This window comes from Anser anser (assembly GCF_964211835.1).
Source record: "Anser anser genome assembly, chromosome: 2".
NCBI lineage: Eukaryota > Metazoa > Chordata > Aves > Anseriformes > Anatidae > Anser > Anser anser.
The window spans coordinates 35,969,449-35,990,531 of NC_139721.1; the positions used below are offsets into that span (position 1 = coordinate 35,969,449).

At 36.3% G+C, this 21,083-nt stretch overlaps 1 protein-coding gene across 5 annotated transcripts in view; it reads right to left on the reverse strand.

Annotated features, from left to right (window-relative positions):
• The window catches only part of PREX2 (phosphatidylinositol-3,4,5-trisphosphate dependent Rac exchange factor 2), a 177,981-nt gene that overhangs the window by 110,308 nt on the left and 46,590 nt on the right, over positions 1–21,083 (reverse strand). For 3 of the 5 annotated variants that reach the window (XM_083827119.1, XM_083827120.1, XM_083827122.1), the window contains 7 exons: positions 20,386–20,457; positions 20,189–20,311; positions 19,060–19,164; positions 16,030–16,131; positions 14,110–14,271; positions 5,253–5,386; positions 3,481–3,584 (listed from right to left, as the gene is read on the reverse strand). In XM_083827119.1, the coding sequence (XP_083683245.1) occupies positions 3,481–3,584; positions 5,253–5,386; positions 14,110–14,271; positions 16,030–16,131; positions 19,060–19,164; positions 20,189–20,311; positions 20,386–20,457 (802 nt within the window). Of the gene's footprint in view, positions 1–3,480; positions 3,585–4,982; positions 5,035–5,252; positions 5,387–14,109; positions 14,272–16,029; positions 16,132–19,059; positions 19,165–20,188; positions 20,312–20,385; positions 20,458–20,763; positions 20,901–21,083 lie in introns of those variants that run through there. The other 2 variants (XM_083827121.1, XM_083827123.1) reach the window with 2 other exon arrangements.

The following is a 21,083-nucleotide window of genomic DNA, read 5'->3' on the forward strand; positions in this document are numbered from 1 at the left end:
AGCAAAATTCAGACCCCTGAAGCCCTAAGGTTCCTTATACCAGAAGAGCAGATGATCCCAACAGTTACAGTAAACAACTTTAATGCTTACAGAAGCACCATGAACAATACATGAGAAAGGGTCATGCATAGCTATGAAAATATAAGCACTATGCCCCTAAGAGCTTGCACTCTAAATTAAGAATTATGGAAAATGATAGATAATTAAGGAGGGGAAAATACCAAAAAAAGCACATGCAAAGCTAACATGAATGAGGCTCAGAACACATTGCTACATTTGGGAATGAAATAAGGCAAAAAGAATGCAGCAGAGTATTATTGGGTTACAGTTCAAATGTGAATGATTACAGGGGATGAGAAACGACATCTGGGTGCCCCAAATGAGAACAGTACAGAAACCAAGACAGAAGAAGGTTAAAAAAGAGCATCATGATACGAGTGAAAGAAGTACCATCCTATAAGCATGAAGAGTGAACTGCTGACTAAAAGGAAGGAAAACAGGTTAAAAAAAAAAAGGGGGGGGGAGATATACCAGAAAAGCAAAGAAGGCTGCCACAGACCAGTGAAATGACTCAAATATTTCCATATTTCAAAAAGAACCACAGAAAGCAGGGAAGAAGCAGCAATAATTACAGTAAGATATTATTTTAGAATATTGGACAAACAGAAAAGGAGAAGGCAGGAAACCTGGGGTTGGGGAAAAAGAAGAGGTGAATACACAAAACAAAATAATAATAAAAAATAATAATAATTCATGTCTCGTAAGTGTGGAAAGTGTGGATTTTAGAAATGTTGCAAAGATCAAAGTGACAAGATTTGATATGGTGCAGGAGAGGAAGTGGGAAGGAAGGAAGATGGCCTTCAGTATTGTGTGCAAGGCTATAGGAAATGGAAAGGGTTGCTAAATTTCATTTTGCTGGAGGAAATTAGACTACTGGTATAGAGTGAGGAAGGAGATAATTTGTGTTCAGCTAAATTTTACTTGAAGATTTATTGAGGATGAAGATGAATGGGCAGGAATAAAAATGGACAGGGTGAACAAGATCAAGGAATGGAAAGCTAGAACAACCAAATGAAAGTCACGACAGACTTGAGAAATACAGGTGAAACTTGGAGGATGGAAGCAATATTTGCTAAAGACAATACTTAAAGCATATGTGGAATTGGAAACGACGAAAGAAAATGCTATAAAGTTCTTGGAATATTCATCAGGAAGAAGATGGTTGCTATAAGCTTCTGTGGCCACAGTAACACAAAGAGTTTTAAGTAAAAAGACAGCTGATTGTTTTCCTATGAAACAGAACTTTCAAAGCCATAGAAAACTGCAAAGAAAAATCTCTTTTCCAGAAAAGATATCTGGAAATCAAACATGAGTGGAAAAAAGTGGAAAATACATAAACTTATACATACATAATACACTATACTTATGCATACTAATACATACAAAAAGTGGAAATACACACTTATTGCCAAGTCTAAGAGAAGACCATATGCATATAGCAACAAAATCAGAAAACCTAAGTCACAAGATAATGGAAACACGAAAACTATCTTGTATTTCTAATGTGCATACAAGGAAGATGAAGGAAAATAAATGGATGTTAGTCAAATAATAGGTGACATAAAAGACCAAAATACTCGATTGTCTTTTTTGCATAAGCAAAATGCTAACTGAGGTTTCATATTTCTCACAAATAAAACTAACAACTAGACAGGAATACAAACTAGAAAATGGAAATAGCAGGCTAAATTATATTCAAGTCAATGAGGCCTGACGAAATTCCATGTAGTGCATTTACAGAAATCTCTACTAACCGTTTGGCCCGGTGAAGGACATAGCCCAAGCAGATGTCAAAAAGTTACTGTGAAATTTGTTCTATAAAACAAAGAAAACCTATCAAGTGTGACCCAAATTGCTATACCTTATATTTACCATTTTCCAGTAGTTTTATTGAGAAATGAAATGGTTTGTTTATGGAACCAAAGCAAGGAGAGTTGCAAGAACTCTGGGGAACAAAGTATGAATTCTGAATTCTTAAGAAATTGTAGAAAGAGTTGGTTTCCAGTAAAATAAAATTTAGTAAGGTAAGAAAGTAATTATTAGTAACTACGCATATATACTAATACAGTATAGAATATAATGGGATAGATAGCAGTACTGCACAAAAGGATCTGGTGGTACGTTAGATCACAAAGTATTAAAAAAAAAAAAAAGCCAAGCCAAGCCATTGTGGGATTACTAATAGACAATCCATGTGCAGCACCAATTATTCTGTAATTATTCTGTTCTACTTGGCACCAGCAAAGTTTCAGCTCTGGACACCACTTAATACAAAAGAGGCAAACAAACTGCGGAAAAAAATCACCAAAAGACACAAAAAAAAACAATAAAAACGTAGAAAACATGGCACATGACAAAAGGTTGAAAGACTGACAAAGAAGAGATGGAAGACAGACATAAGAGCCTTCCAATAAATAAGTGTCACAATAAGAACAGTATTCAAACTGTTCTCCATACAGTAGAGTAAGTGAACTATTTTGAAAACAAACGAACACAAAATTACAAAAAAAAGAATCCTCACTTTTAAGAAATATTTAACTTCTGTGAAGAACTGAAACAGCTTATTTAAGCTGTACAATAATTGTTATTTCGGTTCATTTTTAAATAGAAGTTACATTCATAAATGCTTGGGATCCACAGTAGGGAAAATGCTTGGGATCCACACATGGGGAAAATCTAATGCTGTTTTAAAATCAGGACAAGTAATAGATAACTTGCTGAAACTTCCTTCAGACATATATTTGCAATACCATTGCAAGTTTACTATTTTTCAGTTTGTTTTACATTAAACAGCCCCAAATATTTCAGTCTTTCTTTATTAATTATGAGGAAATAATAATCAGGGGGAAAAAAGTTTCAGAAAACTCAAGCTTATAAAATAAAAAGTAACATTTATAGAAGTATTTTGGGCTTTCATTTCTCTAACGTTTGTCAAGAAAATTTCTAGCAATCATATGGATTATATCCCTACAGGTGTTTTGAAAAACTTCATTTTTCTTAAACACTTTTATTACAATTTCAGCATTTGTAGTGTTTGAGGTTTCATCCCAACAGAAGTAACTTTCTCATCTGCTTGTACAAATACATCACATTCCTAGGGATAACCTATCTAGCAGTGCTGTAATGCTGTAAAGTGAAGTTAAATATACAATTTCAGTTGAGCAATAAATGTCACCCTATTTTATAACTCTGTTTATGTTAGTGTAAAACAGTCATCTATGACTGCCCTGCTACTAAAGTATGAAAGCAGTGAAGTGTCACAGAAGCAGAGCTTTGATAAGAGCAGACTGCACTTTTAAAGTAGCGTCTTATAATTTCTATGTACTAGAAGCCTCCATTCTCAAAGAAATCATAAAGCTTCATTTGATTTCATCACCCTGAAAGACTACTTTAGTAAACTAGCAGCAGAAATATACTCACCTGTTCCATCGTCTACATTCTCTACTTCCATCACTTCTGTGTTTATTCTGCCCCGAAAAAGGTAACGATGGCCGTCAGTAGATGCTTTGCTGTTCTTCAATCGCCTGATAAGAGAAAGAGAAGATGAGCAAGTCACCCACAACTTTGTGTTATGTTTCTATACTGCTACTTGTACATGTAGCATCCAAAGGAAACTGTAAAGGTCACAACTCATTTATACGTCTAATCGAATTGTCTCATTCCTGAATGGGACACTGATGATGCTAAAGCAAAGATGCCAACTCTGGCAAGACTAAGCTTCAAACTGGTAGATGACAAGAGTTTATCAGCAAAGCCTCACTCTAGAAGTCCTGTTCCAACACTTTGATACCTACTTGCCACACTCTGTCATTAAAGACAAAATAATGCACTGGGAGGATGTGTCCTCCTAGCTGCTTTAGCCTCCTTATATTTATCAAGAAATTCAATACAAGGTTAGCATGACTGAAAAAATGAAATAACACTTTTGGATGTAAATTTTGCCCTACACACATGTATGTTAGCCTCATATGTGGCACTTATGCATGGAAGAACTATGAACACATTTTTTCTTCCGCACTTGAAAGTTAACCAAGAATTATACTTAAGAATTTCTGATATTTTGGAGGTAGTCAAGGCCTTTTCAGACTCCCAGTCCTACGCAGCTTTTCTCATGTAAGATAAACCAGAGATGATTTTCTGTCCATTTCAGCCTGTAATGATAATACTGTATTTCAAACAAAAGTCAGTTCCTGAGAATTAATGATCATCTGAGTTCTGACCTTCACTCACTCCAGAGAGATAGTAATCTTCAGAAAATGACCTGCTTCTCAATCATTACTGTCTAATGAGTAACTCTATTACATTATAAGCTTCTTATTCAAAAACTGAATAATATATTAAAAAAATAGCAGCAAGTATAAAGGTTCAGTATATTTTTTCTCTCCAAAGTGAGTTAAATCCAATAATCCTAGAGACCTTTGTATCCATGAAACTAAAGCTTAGTGATCCATGTTTATACAACTGTGCAGCAAAAGGATGTTTAAAAATTACAAAAAATGCATTTTATTTTGGCAGGGGTATTAGAGAGCATTTCCAAGGTCTATCATGTTTCCAGGAATCTACCAAGGACCTATCTAGCAATATGTGTATTCAGTGGCTATTAAAAGCAGTTTCTGGATCAAAGAAAGAAACTCAAGCAGTTTAAAAAGGGATACCTGTACGCAGAATCCTTATTCCTCAGAAGCATAAGAGCACTGAATGAACATTAACTACAGAAGGTTGTTGCTGACCTACAGAATTACTCCCTGCAATGCAGCAAGCAGCAGCATTCTGGCTCTTTTCCCTGATTAGAAATACAAAGGCTTGAAACACTTGAAACTTTAGAGACTAATTTTATAGCATAAGCTACAATCCTAATGTGTTTAACTAAACATTCAGCCTGTTTACCCTTCCTAGAAGAGAGTGAGACCACCACATAGTACCTGTTATGGAAGTCTGATGAAACAGATTCCTTCTCCCTCTATTTCACCATTTGGTTTCTGCATTCCTACAAAATTTTTCCAATGTTTGAATTAAATGCAATTCTTAGTGGATGATGGGTTTCCTCTGAAAATATTTAAGTTTATATTGCAATTAACTACAATAAACACTTTGGTATTGTTCAAATATTGTTAAGAAAAAGCATACAGAGGACTAGCTCTACCGTAAGAAAAAACACAAATGATTTTTCAAAGTATAAATGGACCATTTACCTATGCTTTTTTTTGCAGTAGACCAAAAGGTTATCAAACAGAAAAAATATCCGCTCTTGAATATTTCCTGCTGAGATTTTCAGAAGTAGTCCACTTCGCAGCATTTCTGTGCATGTGTCAGTGATGTTGGACCCCTAAAATTAATGGGAAAGAAATCAATCATTTTTATTTTGTGTTAACTGAAGAATTCTGCAGCAAGAAAGGACAACATTTCTTATACAAACTCACAATTCTCTGAAAACACCAAGACTAAAACTTACGGTTATTTCTTAATATTGTAACTATATAATAATTTCTAATGTTTACTTAATAACATTTAACACCAGCTTTGTATTCACCTAGTACCATAATTAACTAGGAGAAGGGTTTTTTGCTTTATTGGATGTTTAAGATTCCTCATTAAAGTTTCCAAATTATGTCACGTCTGTACACAAGATCTCTCATGATAAACCAGTCCAACTTTATAAAACAAGTCTTATCCTTTGTGACTTTAATATTTAGTAAGAAAAGTCTGCAAATGAGGCTTTGAAACACATAATCTATGCCAAGATTAATTTGGAAGCTGAGGTAACCCCAAACTTGAATGTCATTAAGTGTATGTATAGTTCCATACTAAATTGAGCTAGACAGAATCAAAGTTGATAGCAGCATCTACAAGTAAGACTAGCATACTTCTTCTTAACATACTCTGAAGACATCAGAATTTTGTTAATCTTTATATGTTTGGAATGAAATTTCCCATGCCTCGTTACTGCTTGAGGCAGATTGTTTTGGTTTTGTTTTTGTGTTGTTTTGTTTTGAAAACAAGGCAGGCATTTTCAATAAGCTTAATCAAAAAGAAGCAACTTTAACAAAGAATAACATTTTCCCAAAAATATTCCTATGACAAATTCCTAGCATTTCAGTGCCTTATAAAGACAAATGAACCTCTCAAAGAAGCCTGCCTTGAAATCAAGGTCCACTTTGCTATTTCTGAAAACCATAGAATCATTGAATCATTTAGTTGGAAAAGACCATTATGACATGATTAAGATCATCAAGTCCAACTGTCAACTTTATACTACCAAGTTCATAACTAAACCATGTCCCTAAGCACCACATCTAGACATCTCTTAAATACCCCCAGGGATGGTAACTCAAGCACTTCCCAGGGCAGCCTGTTCCAATGACTGCTTGAACCATTTCTTCACCCTTTCCATAAAGAAATTCTTCCTGATATCCAATTTAAATCTCCCCTGGCACAACTTAGGGTCATCTCCTCATGTCCTATCACTTGTCACCCGGGAAAACTGACCAACACCTACCTCACTGCAATGTCCTTTCAGGTAGTTGTAGAAAGCGATAAGCTTCAGCCTCCTTTTCTCCAGACTGAACAACTCCAGTTCCCTCAGCCACTCCTCATCTTGTTTTCTAGTCCCTTCACCAGCTTTGTTCTTCTCTGAACACATTGCAGCAGCCCAATATCTTTCTTGCAGTGAGGGGCTCAAAGCTGAACACAGTACTTGAACACCAGAGGACAATTACCTCCCTGGTCCTGCTGGCCACACTATTTCTGATAGAAGCCAGGATGCCATTGGCCTTCTCAGCCACCTGAGCACACTGCTGACTCATGTTCCTGGTCCTTTTCTCCCAGGCAACCTTCCAGCCACCCTTCCCCAAGCCATCACTGCAGAGGTTGTTATGACCCAAATGCAGCACCCAGCATTTATCCATGTTGAATGCCATACAAGTCCATGCTCCTGTGGGACAGACCTTCTGTACTTGTTCTATGTGCATCAAGCCGTGCAATCCTATTGATAATTATGCATACATCCCAGCTCAAGGAGCTTCTTAATTTCAGCCAGTCAACATTCAACCTGCAAAACCTGCAAAAGCCAGGGATTTTCTTTCATCTACACATGTTCTGAATGACTTTTACTTGCAATAGCTGTAGTTACTTCCTCTTCTTGATCTAATCACAACAGCCCAAAGAAAAATGTATTCAATTAAGAGCCAAGAAGCAATCATGGGTTCCGCTCTCAGCTCTTCATCTTACCATGCATCCTTTGTACGTCACAGTCCTGAATATTGAGCAACAGCTCACTCTGCTCTAAGGAGAAAGCGGGCTATTTACAGAGATGATAAGAGAGATTGCACAACTATAACAGTGGAACATAATTCAGGTCTCTAAATCATCAACTTCAGTATCAGTGCTAACTAACCATTCTTGTTTCCATTTAGGATCAAATGAGGCAAAAATGAATGTCATCTATAGCCACTAGACCATATTTCCCTTCCTAAGACAGAATAAACACCAGAAGCTGGCATATTAATTTACAGTTGTATTTGAAACCAAACACTGAAACACCTTAGCATACACAGTAATATAAATTAAGCATAAATTAGAACTGAACTTAATTCTTGCTGACAACTACAGAAAAACAAGTTGTTTCTTTCCATTACATTTCATAGCTTTTGTACATTAAAAAGAGTAATCAATGTTATGCTGCTTTTAAAATCTGTTGGCATTTATTTTTAAAAGGCTGTATTTTTAAAAGGTTTTATTTGTTTCCTTGCTTTTACAGAAAAAATCAGCTTTGCTGGAAAATTATAATTTTTCTATGGACACCAAATATTTCAGCTTAAGGCTTCAAAACTGTTTCAGCAGTTTCAGTTTTCAACAAAAGGGTGTATTTTTTCATATAAAGCATTTCATGAAATCATTTCATCTCTTTTTATTGAAAAAAAATCATTTTCACTGTAGGAAAATATAACTTTTTCCCAACAGTCCTATTGAGTTCTGCTAGTATGCCAGAATCATGTCTTAAAATACCATGTTCTATACATATGTTAAATGTATGTAATTCAGGTTACTTGAATTCCTAAGATTTACCTAATTCATTATTTAAGTTCGACATTGCAATATGACAGTAAGTATTATCTGTATCACATTACTACCCTTTGCTATTGTTTTCCTCTTCGTTCTCCTCCTTTTCTAACACAAACTGCTAGATGATGAAAAAAACATTCTAGAAATACTTTTTTCCCCTCAGAGACCTCCCTTCCAAACACTCAACAATGTTAACTTCACTTATCCTATACCTTCTGACAAGATCACAGCCCATGGTGGTATGGCCGCAGGCCAGTGAATTTTGTTATTGCTGTTGTATTTACTGAAGTCCAAGGGAATAAGATAACAGGATCAGAAGTCACATCTGGCTGTCCTACATAACACTGCCAGTGCCGAAAAATCTTTTCTTCTGCTCCCCCCACCATGCCTTATGTATTTAACACTGTGAGGGTCAGCCTGCTCCTAGAGTTTGGATGGGCATGGAGCTGACAGGGACAAAAGAGGAAGGGTGTATTATATGGAAGTACTGCTGTCCCTACACCTGGGGTAAGCACTCCACTGCATCCCCAAGAGGTAAAAAACAGCCCAAAGAAGGATAAAGCAGACAGGACAAAGGACCACCATATCCCATACAGTTCAAAGGAGGAATGAAAACTATAAGAACTTTTTCATGAAGGATGTATCCACACTTTGAACGTGGGTTTACAGCAGGAACGCCCAAGCTACAGTTTATACCCAGAGCATTAGGATAACTCATTAATCCAGCAGCACGAGGAATTTCTCATAGGGAAGGTTCAAGGTTTCAATAATGAATGAGAGGATACTCTTGTCCCAAAAGCAGGAGAGGCTACTGGCTCCACAGCTAAAAATTAACTACAATACCTACAAGCAATATTTTAGAACAAATATTATCAAAACCTTCTGAGACAAACAAGTTTTCATTAAATGCTTAAACTCAAACTACCAAGGAAATCTCAAATGTAAGCAATTTGAATCTGAAATGCAATTCGCCTTTTTAAAGTTTTCATGAATACACACATTTATACTCATTGCTTGCACGTGAAGATCATATAGTTGCTTAACCTAAATGTAAAAGTCAGTGCTACCAGGCTACAACTCATGTTTTTATACATTGAAAGTAACTGCAATTACAGCTGCTGGGATATTTTCAGTGAAGCCAGAATTTTTGTAATATATTGATTTAAAAATTAACAATAATCAATAATTCTATTATTGTAGAAACAAACCTGTTCTAAAAATGTTCCAACAAAACATATGGATTCAGTTGAAAAAAAAAATGACCTGAAAAGCAGACTTCTACCATGAATCTAGACTTGTTTGTCCTCCATCTTTCCTACTGAGTCACTGAAGACTCCAAATGTCTAACTTTAGAGCAGTCCTTATCACGAAATAAATACATTTAAAATGCACTGGGGGGAGAAAACAATATCCCCTTCATCCTTAAGTCATTAAATACCCATCTTAGAAAGTCAAAAATGTCCTTTATTACCATGCAGTCAAAAGCAGTTATTTGTTCATTTCAGTTTTTAGAAAAATTACTTTTCCACATATTTTTGGCAAATTTCAGTCAAACATGGAGGTCTGAGTGTACTGATTCAGTGGCCACCGCTCTAACGGTGATAAAGGTCAGAAATTGCAGATATTAACTTATTTTTCAGTACCTTCATGCATGTGTGAGACATAGAAATAAACAGGGGAAAGGGCTAAAAATTCTGGAGTTTAAAACAGAAATCTCTATTAAAATACCATTTGATGATATGGTGGAATAGAAAGAGATGGAATACTTGATGCTACAGTTACTAAGTTGGCCTGTGACTCAAACTGGGTTGTTCTGTTTTCAGCTTACAACAAATGCAATAATTTTATTTTTTCTTCTCTCACTGAAACATCCACGCAAATTTTACTGACAGGCTCCTTCAGCTGCTGAGCCATTCTCCAGCTGAGACAGCCACCTACACAAGTTCTGAATTCAGGCCAATAAATTTAAACACTTAGGAAATTAAATAAGAAAGTCATTATACTCAAATTTTTTTTTCTTGAAGCAGATGTTCCATTTTTCCATGAATCTGTATTTTTATCATAACAAATGCAAGCTTCATTTTATGACACTTATGTATAGGAATTCAAGTCATGCTTTGATCAGATTCTAAAAATAGTCTTTTCTTTTTCCCCCTTTCCTCCTTCTAGTTGGGGCCAAGCAATGTGCTAAGCATTTCCTTCTGGAAGGAAATCTCCAACAAGTTTGTCTCTTTATTTTTAGGCTATGCAGAAAACCAGATGTTTATTTAATTAAATCCACTCTCATGCATCGCATTCAGAGATTTTTTGTAGTTGTTGTTGGGATTCATTCAAAATATTGTTAGCTCTCACAAATGCTCTGGAATTCTTACCATTTCAAAGATGCGTATATTAAGATCAGGGCAATTTTGCCAGATTGGGTACCCTGTGGTTGCCATATGATAACATCAAACCTGATCAGCTCAGCTATAATAAACACCACATAACTCTACTGAAAACAGACTATTTTAAGACAATGGCACTATTTCAGAGTTCAAGCACAAGTGAAATCCTAAAATTAAATCTAGGGAAAAAAATCAATGTTGGAAGGAAATTACTATGTTATGGTTCACAGAACACATTCAGAGCAGAGAGAGAATAAGTCTACGTCTTGCATGCTTCTGTCCATATTGCTTCCTTTGCCCGTTAATATATCTTCAACAGCATACATATTTACTAGTGGATTTCTTCTTAAGGAGTCAGAAGAAGCTTAATGCAGGGAAGTGGACTCCCTTTTCAGGGTTAGAACTTTGAGAACAGTCAGTTCTTAACCAAGTTACATGACTAATAATGCACTGAGTTAATCATACTATAACTTTATACTTGAGTGTGTTCATTACGATGTATTTGACATATGTATAAAACTCAAGGCACTGAAAGCAAGTAGAAAAATTTAATCACTGCAGCACTGCAGAAGACTTAATTGAAAATCTGAAAATAACAGAAGGAATAAAACCTGTGATAGGCAATAAGGATTATTTAACAAGTTTCCCTTGCCTTAAAATATTAGTAGCATAAGGATTTAACTTGCTATTTCTTCTTCCATGAAGGTGTTGCACAAGCTAAAACATGCATTTTAATGTTTACATGCCCTAATCTTTCCAAGATATAGCTGATGACCGCAAGTTCAAGGTAATTATAAAAAAGAAACTTATTTTTACATAGTCTAAACAATCAGCTGTTAAGATATTTACTTCTTTTGGAAGGTGTTAGGTCAAGTAGACTTCTCAATGATAACATTTAAAGCTTTATTTTATCCAAGTTTTCTCTTTTTAAAAATTCTGCAAACAATATCCTGGCATGACTACACACTCTATGTCATTTATTATTTGTCTTTAATGGCTTGTTTTGAGACTGAGGGTTATAACTAAAGGCAGAAAGGTTTGCCTGAATACAGACCAGCAATTATAGTTTTTGTACTTGCTAAGATTCCTTATCTTGAGGCACAGTGAATTTTCATGGAATGTATTGTATTGACAGTCCTAGAACAAGACTACCATGCTCTGAGTTCTGGCATAAGCAGATTTCTCTGCTCTAAATTATACCTACCCCAATTACAGAAATGGAAGAGCAATTCTTGAAAATGTTGTCACACAGCAAAAGGAAAAATACTGTAAGTATTTCATAAGATGGATAAGATGTATTTCAAATCCTACAGTGTACTATAGAAGCACAAAAAATTTGATTAAAGTAAAATTAGTTATTTAATCCATATTTAGAATGAATCAGATCTTCCCATACTACTCAATTAACAATAAATGAAAGGTTTGTTTCACAGATCATCAGATTACACATGCGGCAGATAGGAAAGCATCATGGACAGTATTTAGGGAGTTCTTTGTTCACAGTAATTTTTATTCTCCTTTCAGATAGTGGCTTTTCATTGAACCCTTCTGGAAGGCAGGGGGAGACTGAATCCTCTGCTGGAGAAGCAGAGGGCAACCTTATGCAAAGTAAGTTCAAGAAGCTGCAGGTGTAAGTGGGTGTATAACGTAAAATTGGGAACCTAGAGCACAAGGACAGAGTACAGAGAAACAGAGAGGAAGTTTCTGGGGGGAAACAGAAGGTCCTGTATAAAGTTTCCTGCCACTGAGAAAACACTGTATAGCATCATAGACCCACAGTCTTAGCAACAGCAGGGAGGGAACAGAGATACGTGTAAACTATTTTTTTCTCTCTGCTGGATCTATTATTATGAATGCTTAAATGACAGTTGACTATTTTTGCCTATATTCTATTTTCTGTTGTTATACTTCCTGTGGAACTCGGTCAGTTGAAGTTCAGACAGGTCCATCTCAAAGCCTCCTCTGATTCAGGCTCCCACCAGTGTCGCTAACCCTTTCTTTCCTCTGCACTGTATGAAGCCATTTCCCACTACATAGCCAAAAAATCAGATCTCAGTCTATCAGACTAGCATGCAAAAAAATAACAATAATTTTTTCTTTCTATCTTTTCCAGCCAGCAAACCTTCAGCAAAGCAAAGAGTCGTTGCCTATACACATCAGAAGTAGCACAGGATTGGAGGGGAGAGCTTCAGAGATTGCGTTAGTCCTCACTTTACAATGAGGAGCATGCGATCCTCTCACTACAGTTTGACAGCCTTCAGACTGGTCACCAGTCTTGTAGACAGCAGTCAAGTTGTTAAAGCTTTGCAGGTAGCCAGTGTGGGTGATTAACTGAAGGTCGATTATCAGACTGGACAGAGATACAGAGGCATTAGGAGATTGAGTTACTCACTGGACCAAATGTAGATGCCAGTCAATGAGGTTCTCTCATTATCAGTGGAGAGAAGCAGGGACATCCAGGATGAAACTCATCTCAGCCTAAGTACAGCTCAAAAGTATGTCAGGTAGATCTTATCACCAAATAGCCTGTTTCTCTCTATTGTTTGAAAAGGACTCAAATTAAGGCAAGATAAAACTCACTCCTGGTGTTTGGTACTACTAAGACAAAATCCCTTCCCCTATTTCTTAAGCAGCTCTCCTAGAAAGAGGAGTAGAACAGTAGTACATACTACAGTTTTCAGAAAAGCAAAGAACTACTTCCATGTTGAAATTAGACTTAAAAAACCCTGTGTATAATATTCAAAAATGACTTTTAAAAAATGTTAACACTGCTTGCTTTGTATTTATTTTACTGGGACTTCACTTGTGTTTACCTCCTACCTCTATCTGTGCAGCTCAGACATTTGGATACAAAACACCCAGAGCAACTTGAAGAAATACCTGTATCTGTATCTATATTTCTTTATAGCACTCAATATAATGTAGCACTCAATATAATGCAAAAGGAAGGTTTTGGCAACACAACTACTTCATCATGTTGCTATTTAGGGGAAAGGTTGGATCTTCTTTTGGATCTTCTACGTCTAACTCAGGAGCAGATTTACTGTCTCTGCGCAAAAATAAAATAAAGCCATAATATTTGCTAATCATTTAAAAATAAACAAAACCAAACAAAAGACCTCTTACATAGAGTCTGCTTAACACATTTATGTTACCTTAGCTCAGCTATGGAGACTAGCTACAAGCTGACAGGGTCTATGTACAAGCTGACAAAAAATAGGGATTCTTAGAGCATGATCAACAATCAAAATATTTTTCTACCAGACAAATGCTCTTAAGCAGGTATTGACAGCAGTAGAATCAGAGCAGCAGTTAAGATTGGGATTTATATAATGTATACATGTGCACACATATGTGTTGATGTAAACGACCAAGACTTCAAATAAAACACTGAACATTTGCCATCTTTCCTGGAAGCCTGCTATACAGCAGTGCTCAGTCATGGAACAACACTTAATTTAGAGAACAGATACTAAATAAAAGCTGTGATTTCACAGAAGAGGGGATTTCACAGTACCTCAGGATCACAAAAACAGTGCAATATAGGCTTGTTGAAAATTTTTACTCTCTCCTTCATACAAAGCAACACATCTTGTGACATTACCTCCCAACCTTCAACATGAGACTGCCATTCTTCCAGAAACTCTAATTTTTCCATTTGTCTTTTGGCCTCATTTATGTTGGAACAGACAGCTTTCATAGCCTGGAGGGCTTCCATTAGTGCTGCATAGTCACTGTGCTTCCTTGGAGTCCGCTTCAGTAACTCCTATTTAGACATTAAAAGAAAAAACAACTTGTCTTTGATCTCTAAATGAATATTACAAGAGGCTTAAATTGAGTAGAATACAAAATCAAAACATGGACAGACTTCTCTTTTACTGTGTGGAAAAGTAAATAAACCCTCTGGTGTTGTGTTCTAGTAGGACACTAAAACTCAGAGAAATAAATTGCTATTAATAAAAATTATCACTACATAGGAAAAAGTTGGCTACTTTTGTAGTAGTAGTAGTAGTCTGCTACTTTTCTTTCCCCAACAATGTTTCTTCATATTCGCCTTTATTGTTTTTAATACTCCATGGGATGGAATTGTTCAACAACAAAGATAACAACTCTGTTTAAAAATGTTAGTTTACTGACGTCAAAATCAACACCTGCCTTTCCTGCAACTTAGGACAAAAAAAGAAAAAAAAAAGTTTCTTTAGCCCCAGTCTATTGTTTAATCTACTGCAATACACCAGAGAAGTGAACAATAGCTTAGGTGACTCACTGATTTTGGATGGTTATTGGTAATGGCAGCGATACCGAAAACCAAAAGCGGAGTTGCCAGTATTCATTGGAGATTTCCCATCTCAAACTACCAACTCCACTTTTACAGCTGGACTGACTAAGTGCAGCCTTCAGTGCATATCCTGATGGAGGCTTGGGTACATTCTTTCTGGAGGCTTAGCAAGAAGCCTTAACCCTGCTGCCACTACACCCTGTATTGAATTTTTTTGTACATAAATATCTTCATTTCAATGTGTCCCTAGTTTAATTCATTAGTCAATTTCCCCTGCTTTGTCTGTACTCCATTCAAAAATAGAATATTTAAAAAAAAAAATTAATTTGCCAAGTGAACTGTAAAACCACAGGTACCTGGGATGATTCAAACCTCATTGCAACTGTATCCTGTAACTTGTTTAAAAAAAAAATCTTTATTTTAACACGTTTACTTTTATGTTTTTATGTCAGTGCAATGAAATGCATATGCCTCATAACTGGCAGTGTTTCAGATCTAAACTCACGCATGCATTGTGAAAAATACAGTCTAACAATCATATTTCAAGTAGCTTCTAAAGCAGAGTGTGCTCTTGCTTTTCTCTCTGTTTGAAACAATAAACAAGATTAAACTCAAATTTGTTACACATATATGTATTTTAAGTATTTACTTTCCTGATTATTATATTATTTTATTTACTAACATTAGAAAATTTCAGTAACTTCGAGATTTGAATATGTAATGCTTTTTAGTACATTTAACACATTATTTTCAGCCATAACAGTAAGATAAGCATAAACATGCAAACATGCATAAAACCACATACAGCATCTTACTGATACTCTGAAGCGTTTCTTTAAAAACATCTTCATAAATATTTTTCATTTACACTTTGCTGATGGCAGATTAGATTCAGCAAAGAATGTTGGCAACAAGCTCTGCTATCCCAAGCCTTTTAAGCAAGGACATTTTCAAACCTAGTCTCATTAAACTCACTTAAATGGTTCACTTTGATTCAACAATCAGGAGGCAACCTCACCACTAGATACAGAAGGGAGCTAATAATCTTAATTGAGCCAGACTTCTCAGTCCTTTTAATACCCATGTCAGAAGAGTTACCCTACCTTTAATGAGAGCAAGTCTGGGTCAAGTATCTGATAGAGATTATTCACTGCATAGGGAGATAGTTCTAGCTGTTCTGAAATATTCTTAGTAACCAGTTTTATATAGAGATTATGAAATCCTGGATAAAAAACTCTTAAGTACCTTCAAAAGAAGAGGATACTTGCATATTCTTTGTATTGGCGTTACTAGATACCCCTCCAATGGCACATCTGTGTTCTTACGTCCTCCAAGGAGCATGCAATTCTGAAGTGCAAAAGTTCAACAAATTATTAAAAAATCCTGAGAAAATTACACTTTCTCAAATCATGAGTTATGCAAGAGTTCAAGAGAGGAGTCTGTTACTGGTTTTAATCTCCATTAGATACCAAATTTCTATAACATAAGCAGTTGCCATTGAAAATTATCAGAAATAAAGATAAGGGCATACACACACAGCAAAAATGGCTAACCCATGTATGGATTACATGCATCTGTGTTAACTATGTGATGACGGAGGTTTGCAAGACTCTCACAAGAACAGACTTGAACTACATGCACAGACAGGTACATTGACTATCATCCATGGCAAGAAAACTGCAACGATATTATGCAGGCATCATGATGCAGGTACTCTTTCTCCATCCAATCCAACTAACAGTTGCCTTTTATTTAAATGCTGACAATAAAAGGCAATAAACAAAATGCTAAAAATACACTTTCACACTTCAATAACAACAACAACATCAAACAACTCAGAGTGATCATTACATACGTTGTTTTAGATAGAAAGTGGTATTAAAAAATGGTTTGACCTTGGTTTCAACAAGGTCATCTGAATACAATAAAGGTCTTCTGTTTACATGCTTCTATATTTAAACATGATGTGCAATGAATAAAATATACTTAGTCATGGACTAAAGAATATGTGAGTTTAGACAAGACTTCCAACCGTCAAAGCAAGTAATACATTAAATACTGGGTGGAAGCATCCATGAAAAAGCAGCTGAGAGAGAGAAAAGAGTAAGGGCTATTTGAGATAACCAAGTATGCAAGGGACATCACAGCAAATATTTGGAATTGCTGGAATTAAACTGTAAGTACATAAAGACCTACGGTAATGATGGAAATTATTTTATCAAGAGATGAGACGGAATTGTGATGCAATGGCATGAGATAAACTAAGGCTTCATAGATCAAGATATCTAAACCAAGAACAATAAACAAAAGTATTTTAACACAGCCAGATGGTATCTTGACATGGGCCACAAATCTGGATGCAGACCCGTTGTTGATGTAACAGAGGCTACAAAAGTGCCTGGCCGCTCTGCTCAGTGCCTAATACAATGTGCAATGCACATGCCCAATACACAGTGCTGCTGTGGCCGTCTGTACTCTCACCTTTAAGTGTCTGCTCTGCATTCCTGGTCAATCACCTTCTGTCCTATCCTAAAGGATCCTTTATCCTAAAGCATCTCATTTAACCTGTCAATCAAAAGCTTTACTAAAAAATGACTGACTAACTTGAACAAGATAATGGCAATGTGGGCTACAGGTTCATGTAATATTTGACTTTATACTTAAAGGCTAGAAAGTCTGCTTTCAACTCCCAGCTATTTACAGATAACCACATCTCTAATGACCTCGACTGTTCTGTCTGGCTAGAAGGCTTCAATTTTGCTTTCAAATTGAACAGTCAACCTAGAGAACCTCCTGTTCATTCTCTAGGTTAGACTGCTGCCACTTATTCTACAGACACATCCCGAATCTATGAGGAACACAAAGCTGATATGGAACCTGCTCCTGGGAATACATGACACCTACATATCATGAACTGCCACAGCTGCATAATTGGGTTCCTTTATCACAAAACAAGCTCTTTGCAATCTTTCTCCAGAATATTTTGCTCTTTGTCTCTGCAGTCAGCATTTACTCCATCCTCTTAAGTCCAGCCATACTGCTCCCAAAGCTCTCAAAATAAGAACCATGTGTGTGCCCATCCTCAAGTCTGGGGCAAGTTGAGGAATACTGTGTCAACTGCTGAGGAAAGAACAACTTTGAAGCTGTTTTTCACTATGAATGGAACACTGCTGAACAAGAGACAGTAAAGAAAGGCAGATGGAGCTTCATGTCACCCAGTACAACCCTACAATGAGGAAATTCCCACACTGCTATTAATTTGGCTGCAAGTTAATGGAGATAGGGAGTCAGAACCAGTATCTTTCCAAAATTTAGTAAGCTGCACTAGGACAATTTCACCAAGAACTCTGTCAACAGCAGCAGTGAAAGTCTACTGCACACTAAATACTAATAAATTAATAAATAAAGCTTGTGATGTTTTAAACTATATTTGTGACGTTTTGCTGATAGTGACATTTGCTTAAGTTCACTCTTAGTCCCAAAATGCAATAATCAGATCTGATCACTCTGGACTTCAGTATCATATCTGAGGGCACCTGCTCAGGTGTGTAAGTTCCAATAGAGAAGGCCACGCACTTCAAAGCTGACCTTGTTATCACAGGATGTCATGAAGGAAAACACAAAAATCATTCCATACTGAAATCTTCTTTTAACAAATCATGTCAGCTATTAGGAAACTCAGTATTTACATGCAAACTGTTTTTGCTTTAGAAAAAGAATGTGGACTCTCATGCTCAATATTTTAAAACCCCTCCTTAATTGTCTCGTAAAGCAAAAGACTAATTGTGTAGCTGTTTTATTTGACCTCTGATTAAGCCCGCGTCTAAGATCAGGATGGCTTCTCTACGATCCATAACAAACCATTTTTCTGTTTGGTACAGCCTTCGCTACAGTACCAGAATGTGTACCGTATCTTCAGAAGCTCTGCCTAAACTTTCAGATTCCTTTCTCTAATTTCATTCCCTACCACTCCTAACATATCTTATTCTATTCTTTTTTCTTCCTACAGACACAGCTGGATTTACACCCTTATTTCTAGGCCAGCAAGATCTAGGCATAATGCCTAATGCTGTGATAATGCATGGGTCCAAGGGCAGCAGTGAAAATTTGATGTACATAACCCTTCCTCTGAAAACACCACCCCCAGCTGAAACGCCCACTGCCCACTACAAGCAGGTGTGCTCATTGTTGTTACATCGTGGAGACAACAGTGCTAACCATTCACTGCCCAGTCAAAAAATACCAAGTTAGAACACCAATTCAAAGTTTATTTACCAGAAGAAATGTCCGCACTGTTCTTATTTTGTTAAGGTCAAGCAGAACTTTCTGTGCCTTCTCGTGGTTACTGCAGTATTCGTCATAGATACGAAATTTCTCTTTCTGCAGAAACAAAGAAATAGATTGTTCTTCAGTTGCCATTTGGATTTTTTTTAATTAAAAAAAAAAAACATGGAAAGCACACTTTTGAAAGCTGAACAGCTAACATAGTCATCATTTTGGAAGGCCAGCTGTTCCTCCTACATCTATTATTTGAGCTCCAGCCTTTCTTCTACTTTTTATTTCTGTTTTTAATTAGAATTATGAAGTTGAACAGTCTGGAAGCATCGCTTGAGAATTTTCTGAAAAATTTCAGAGGTTGGAATATCACCAAAACATGGGATGAAAAAAAATAAAAAGGGAAGAAAACATACAATTAGTATCTTATTTGCTGACTCAACAGCACTCCTGCAGGCCACCATCAGATACCAGTGGCCCAGTACAGGCTCCCTTCCTCTCCCACAGCCCCACATGCCAGCAGCACCCCAGCTACCACTCAGCTCTCAGGTGGCTTCTCATCCAGCAGGCCCCAGCAAGTGCAAGACCTTTGTCATTCCTTTTGCTGTTCAAAAGCAGTCGTAGGAAATGTTCAAGTTTCTGGCAGGCAAAACATTTAAGGCCATGCTTAGTTTTAAGAAAATACTTTTGACTCGTTGGCTGCAAGGGTCCTAAAGATGGGTTTATGTGAAGCCTCTGCCACAATACAAACTTACACATTTGTTTGAAGGAAAGTGTTATCACCAGCAGGTTTAACTTCTGTCGCATTTAAAAGAAAAGAAGTCAGTATTTTGTGAAAAAGCATCCCAATTCATAGCTAAAAGACATTAGAGGCTACTTTGTTGAATATAAAAATGAAGAAACAGCAAAAGCTCGCCCATTTTACATGTTCTTTCTTAATTTCTGCACCCCCCCCCCTTTTTTTGCCAATGACAGTAACCAAGAGATGACCTCAAAGTACCCTACATTATGCAATCAAGTCGTATTTTGTCCTCATGTCTATGTACCCTCATCATCATGACAGTAATTAATAAAGACAATCAGAAAAGGAAAAAAAAGTGAAATAAGGCTGTAAGAGAAGACAGCATACATAATGAAGAAAGCAAGTTCCAACTTCATGCTGCGCACTCGGTTCTGGCTGCAAGCACTCCTCCACGAGGGAAAGGAAGTTTTTGTGAACTGCAAGAATATCTTCAATATTTGAAAACAACATCTGCAAAAGAATAAAACATAGATAAATAAAACAACAGATACAAAATAAAACACATATGTAATTAGGAGACTAACCTTAACTGTCTCTTCTGTGACATTTTTATCCACTTTGGCTGTAGCACATTGGATCATTCGGTGAAGGAAAGCCTGCATGAAACAAGACAAATAGGGGAACAGTTATTTCAGGAATACTTGAATAACTTTTGGCATTTTATGCTTATAACTTGTTTCCCAAAACAACTTGTTTCTTACGCTTTGGATACAGAGTTACATTAGAACATTGTTCTGCGTTTAAACTAAGTATTTTATTTATAAAGCGTTTAGGAGCTCTGTTATCCCAACATGATAAAAAAAACCTATCTACATAGAGTACAGAAAGAGTTAAACAGTGAAATCTTGATGAAGCTGAGAAACTGAATGTTCTCTCAAATACAGCTTCCACCCTGCACTCACATTACAATCAAGCAAGAGCAAAATGAGTCACTTTCAAAATCTAGTCCTAGCACTTTACAAATTTACTGCAAGAAAAGCCAAAATGAGCCCCTAATTTCTAAATTAAAATTAGTCTGGAGACACTATTATGAAGTGCAACTTTTACCATAGTAACCACAAGTAAGGTTTCTGATGTATTAATAATCAAATCTATTGTAAAGTAAATTGGTTTAAACAACAGTCAGCTGCACCTGGTTTTGTTTAATGACAGTGTTCACTCTCCCGTCCTCAAGAAAAGCACCCTTGGGGATCAAATAAGAAGTAAGTAATATCACTAATGA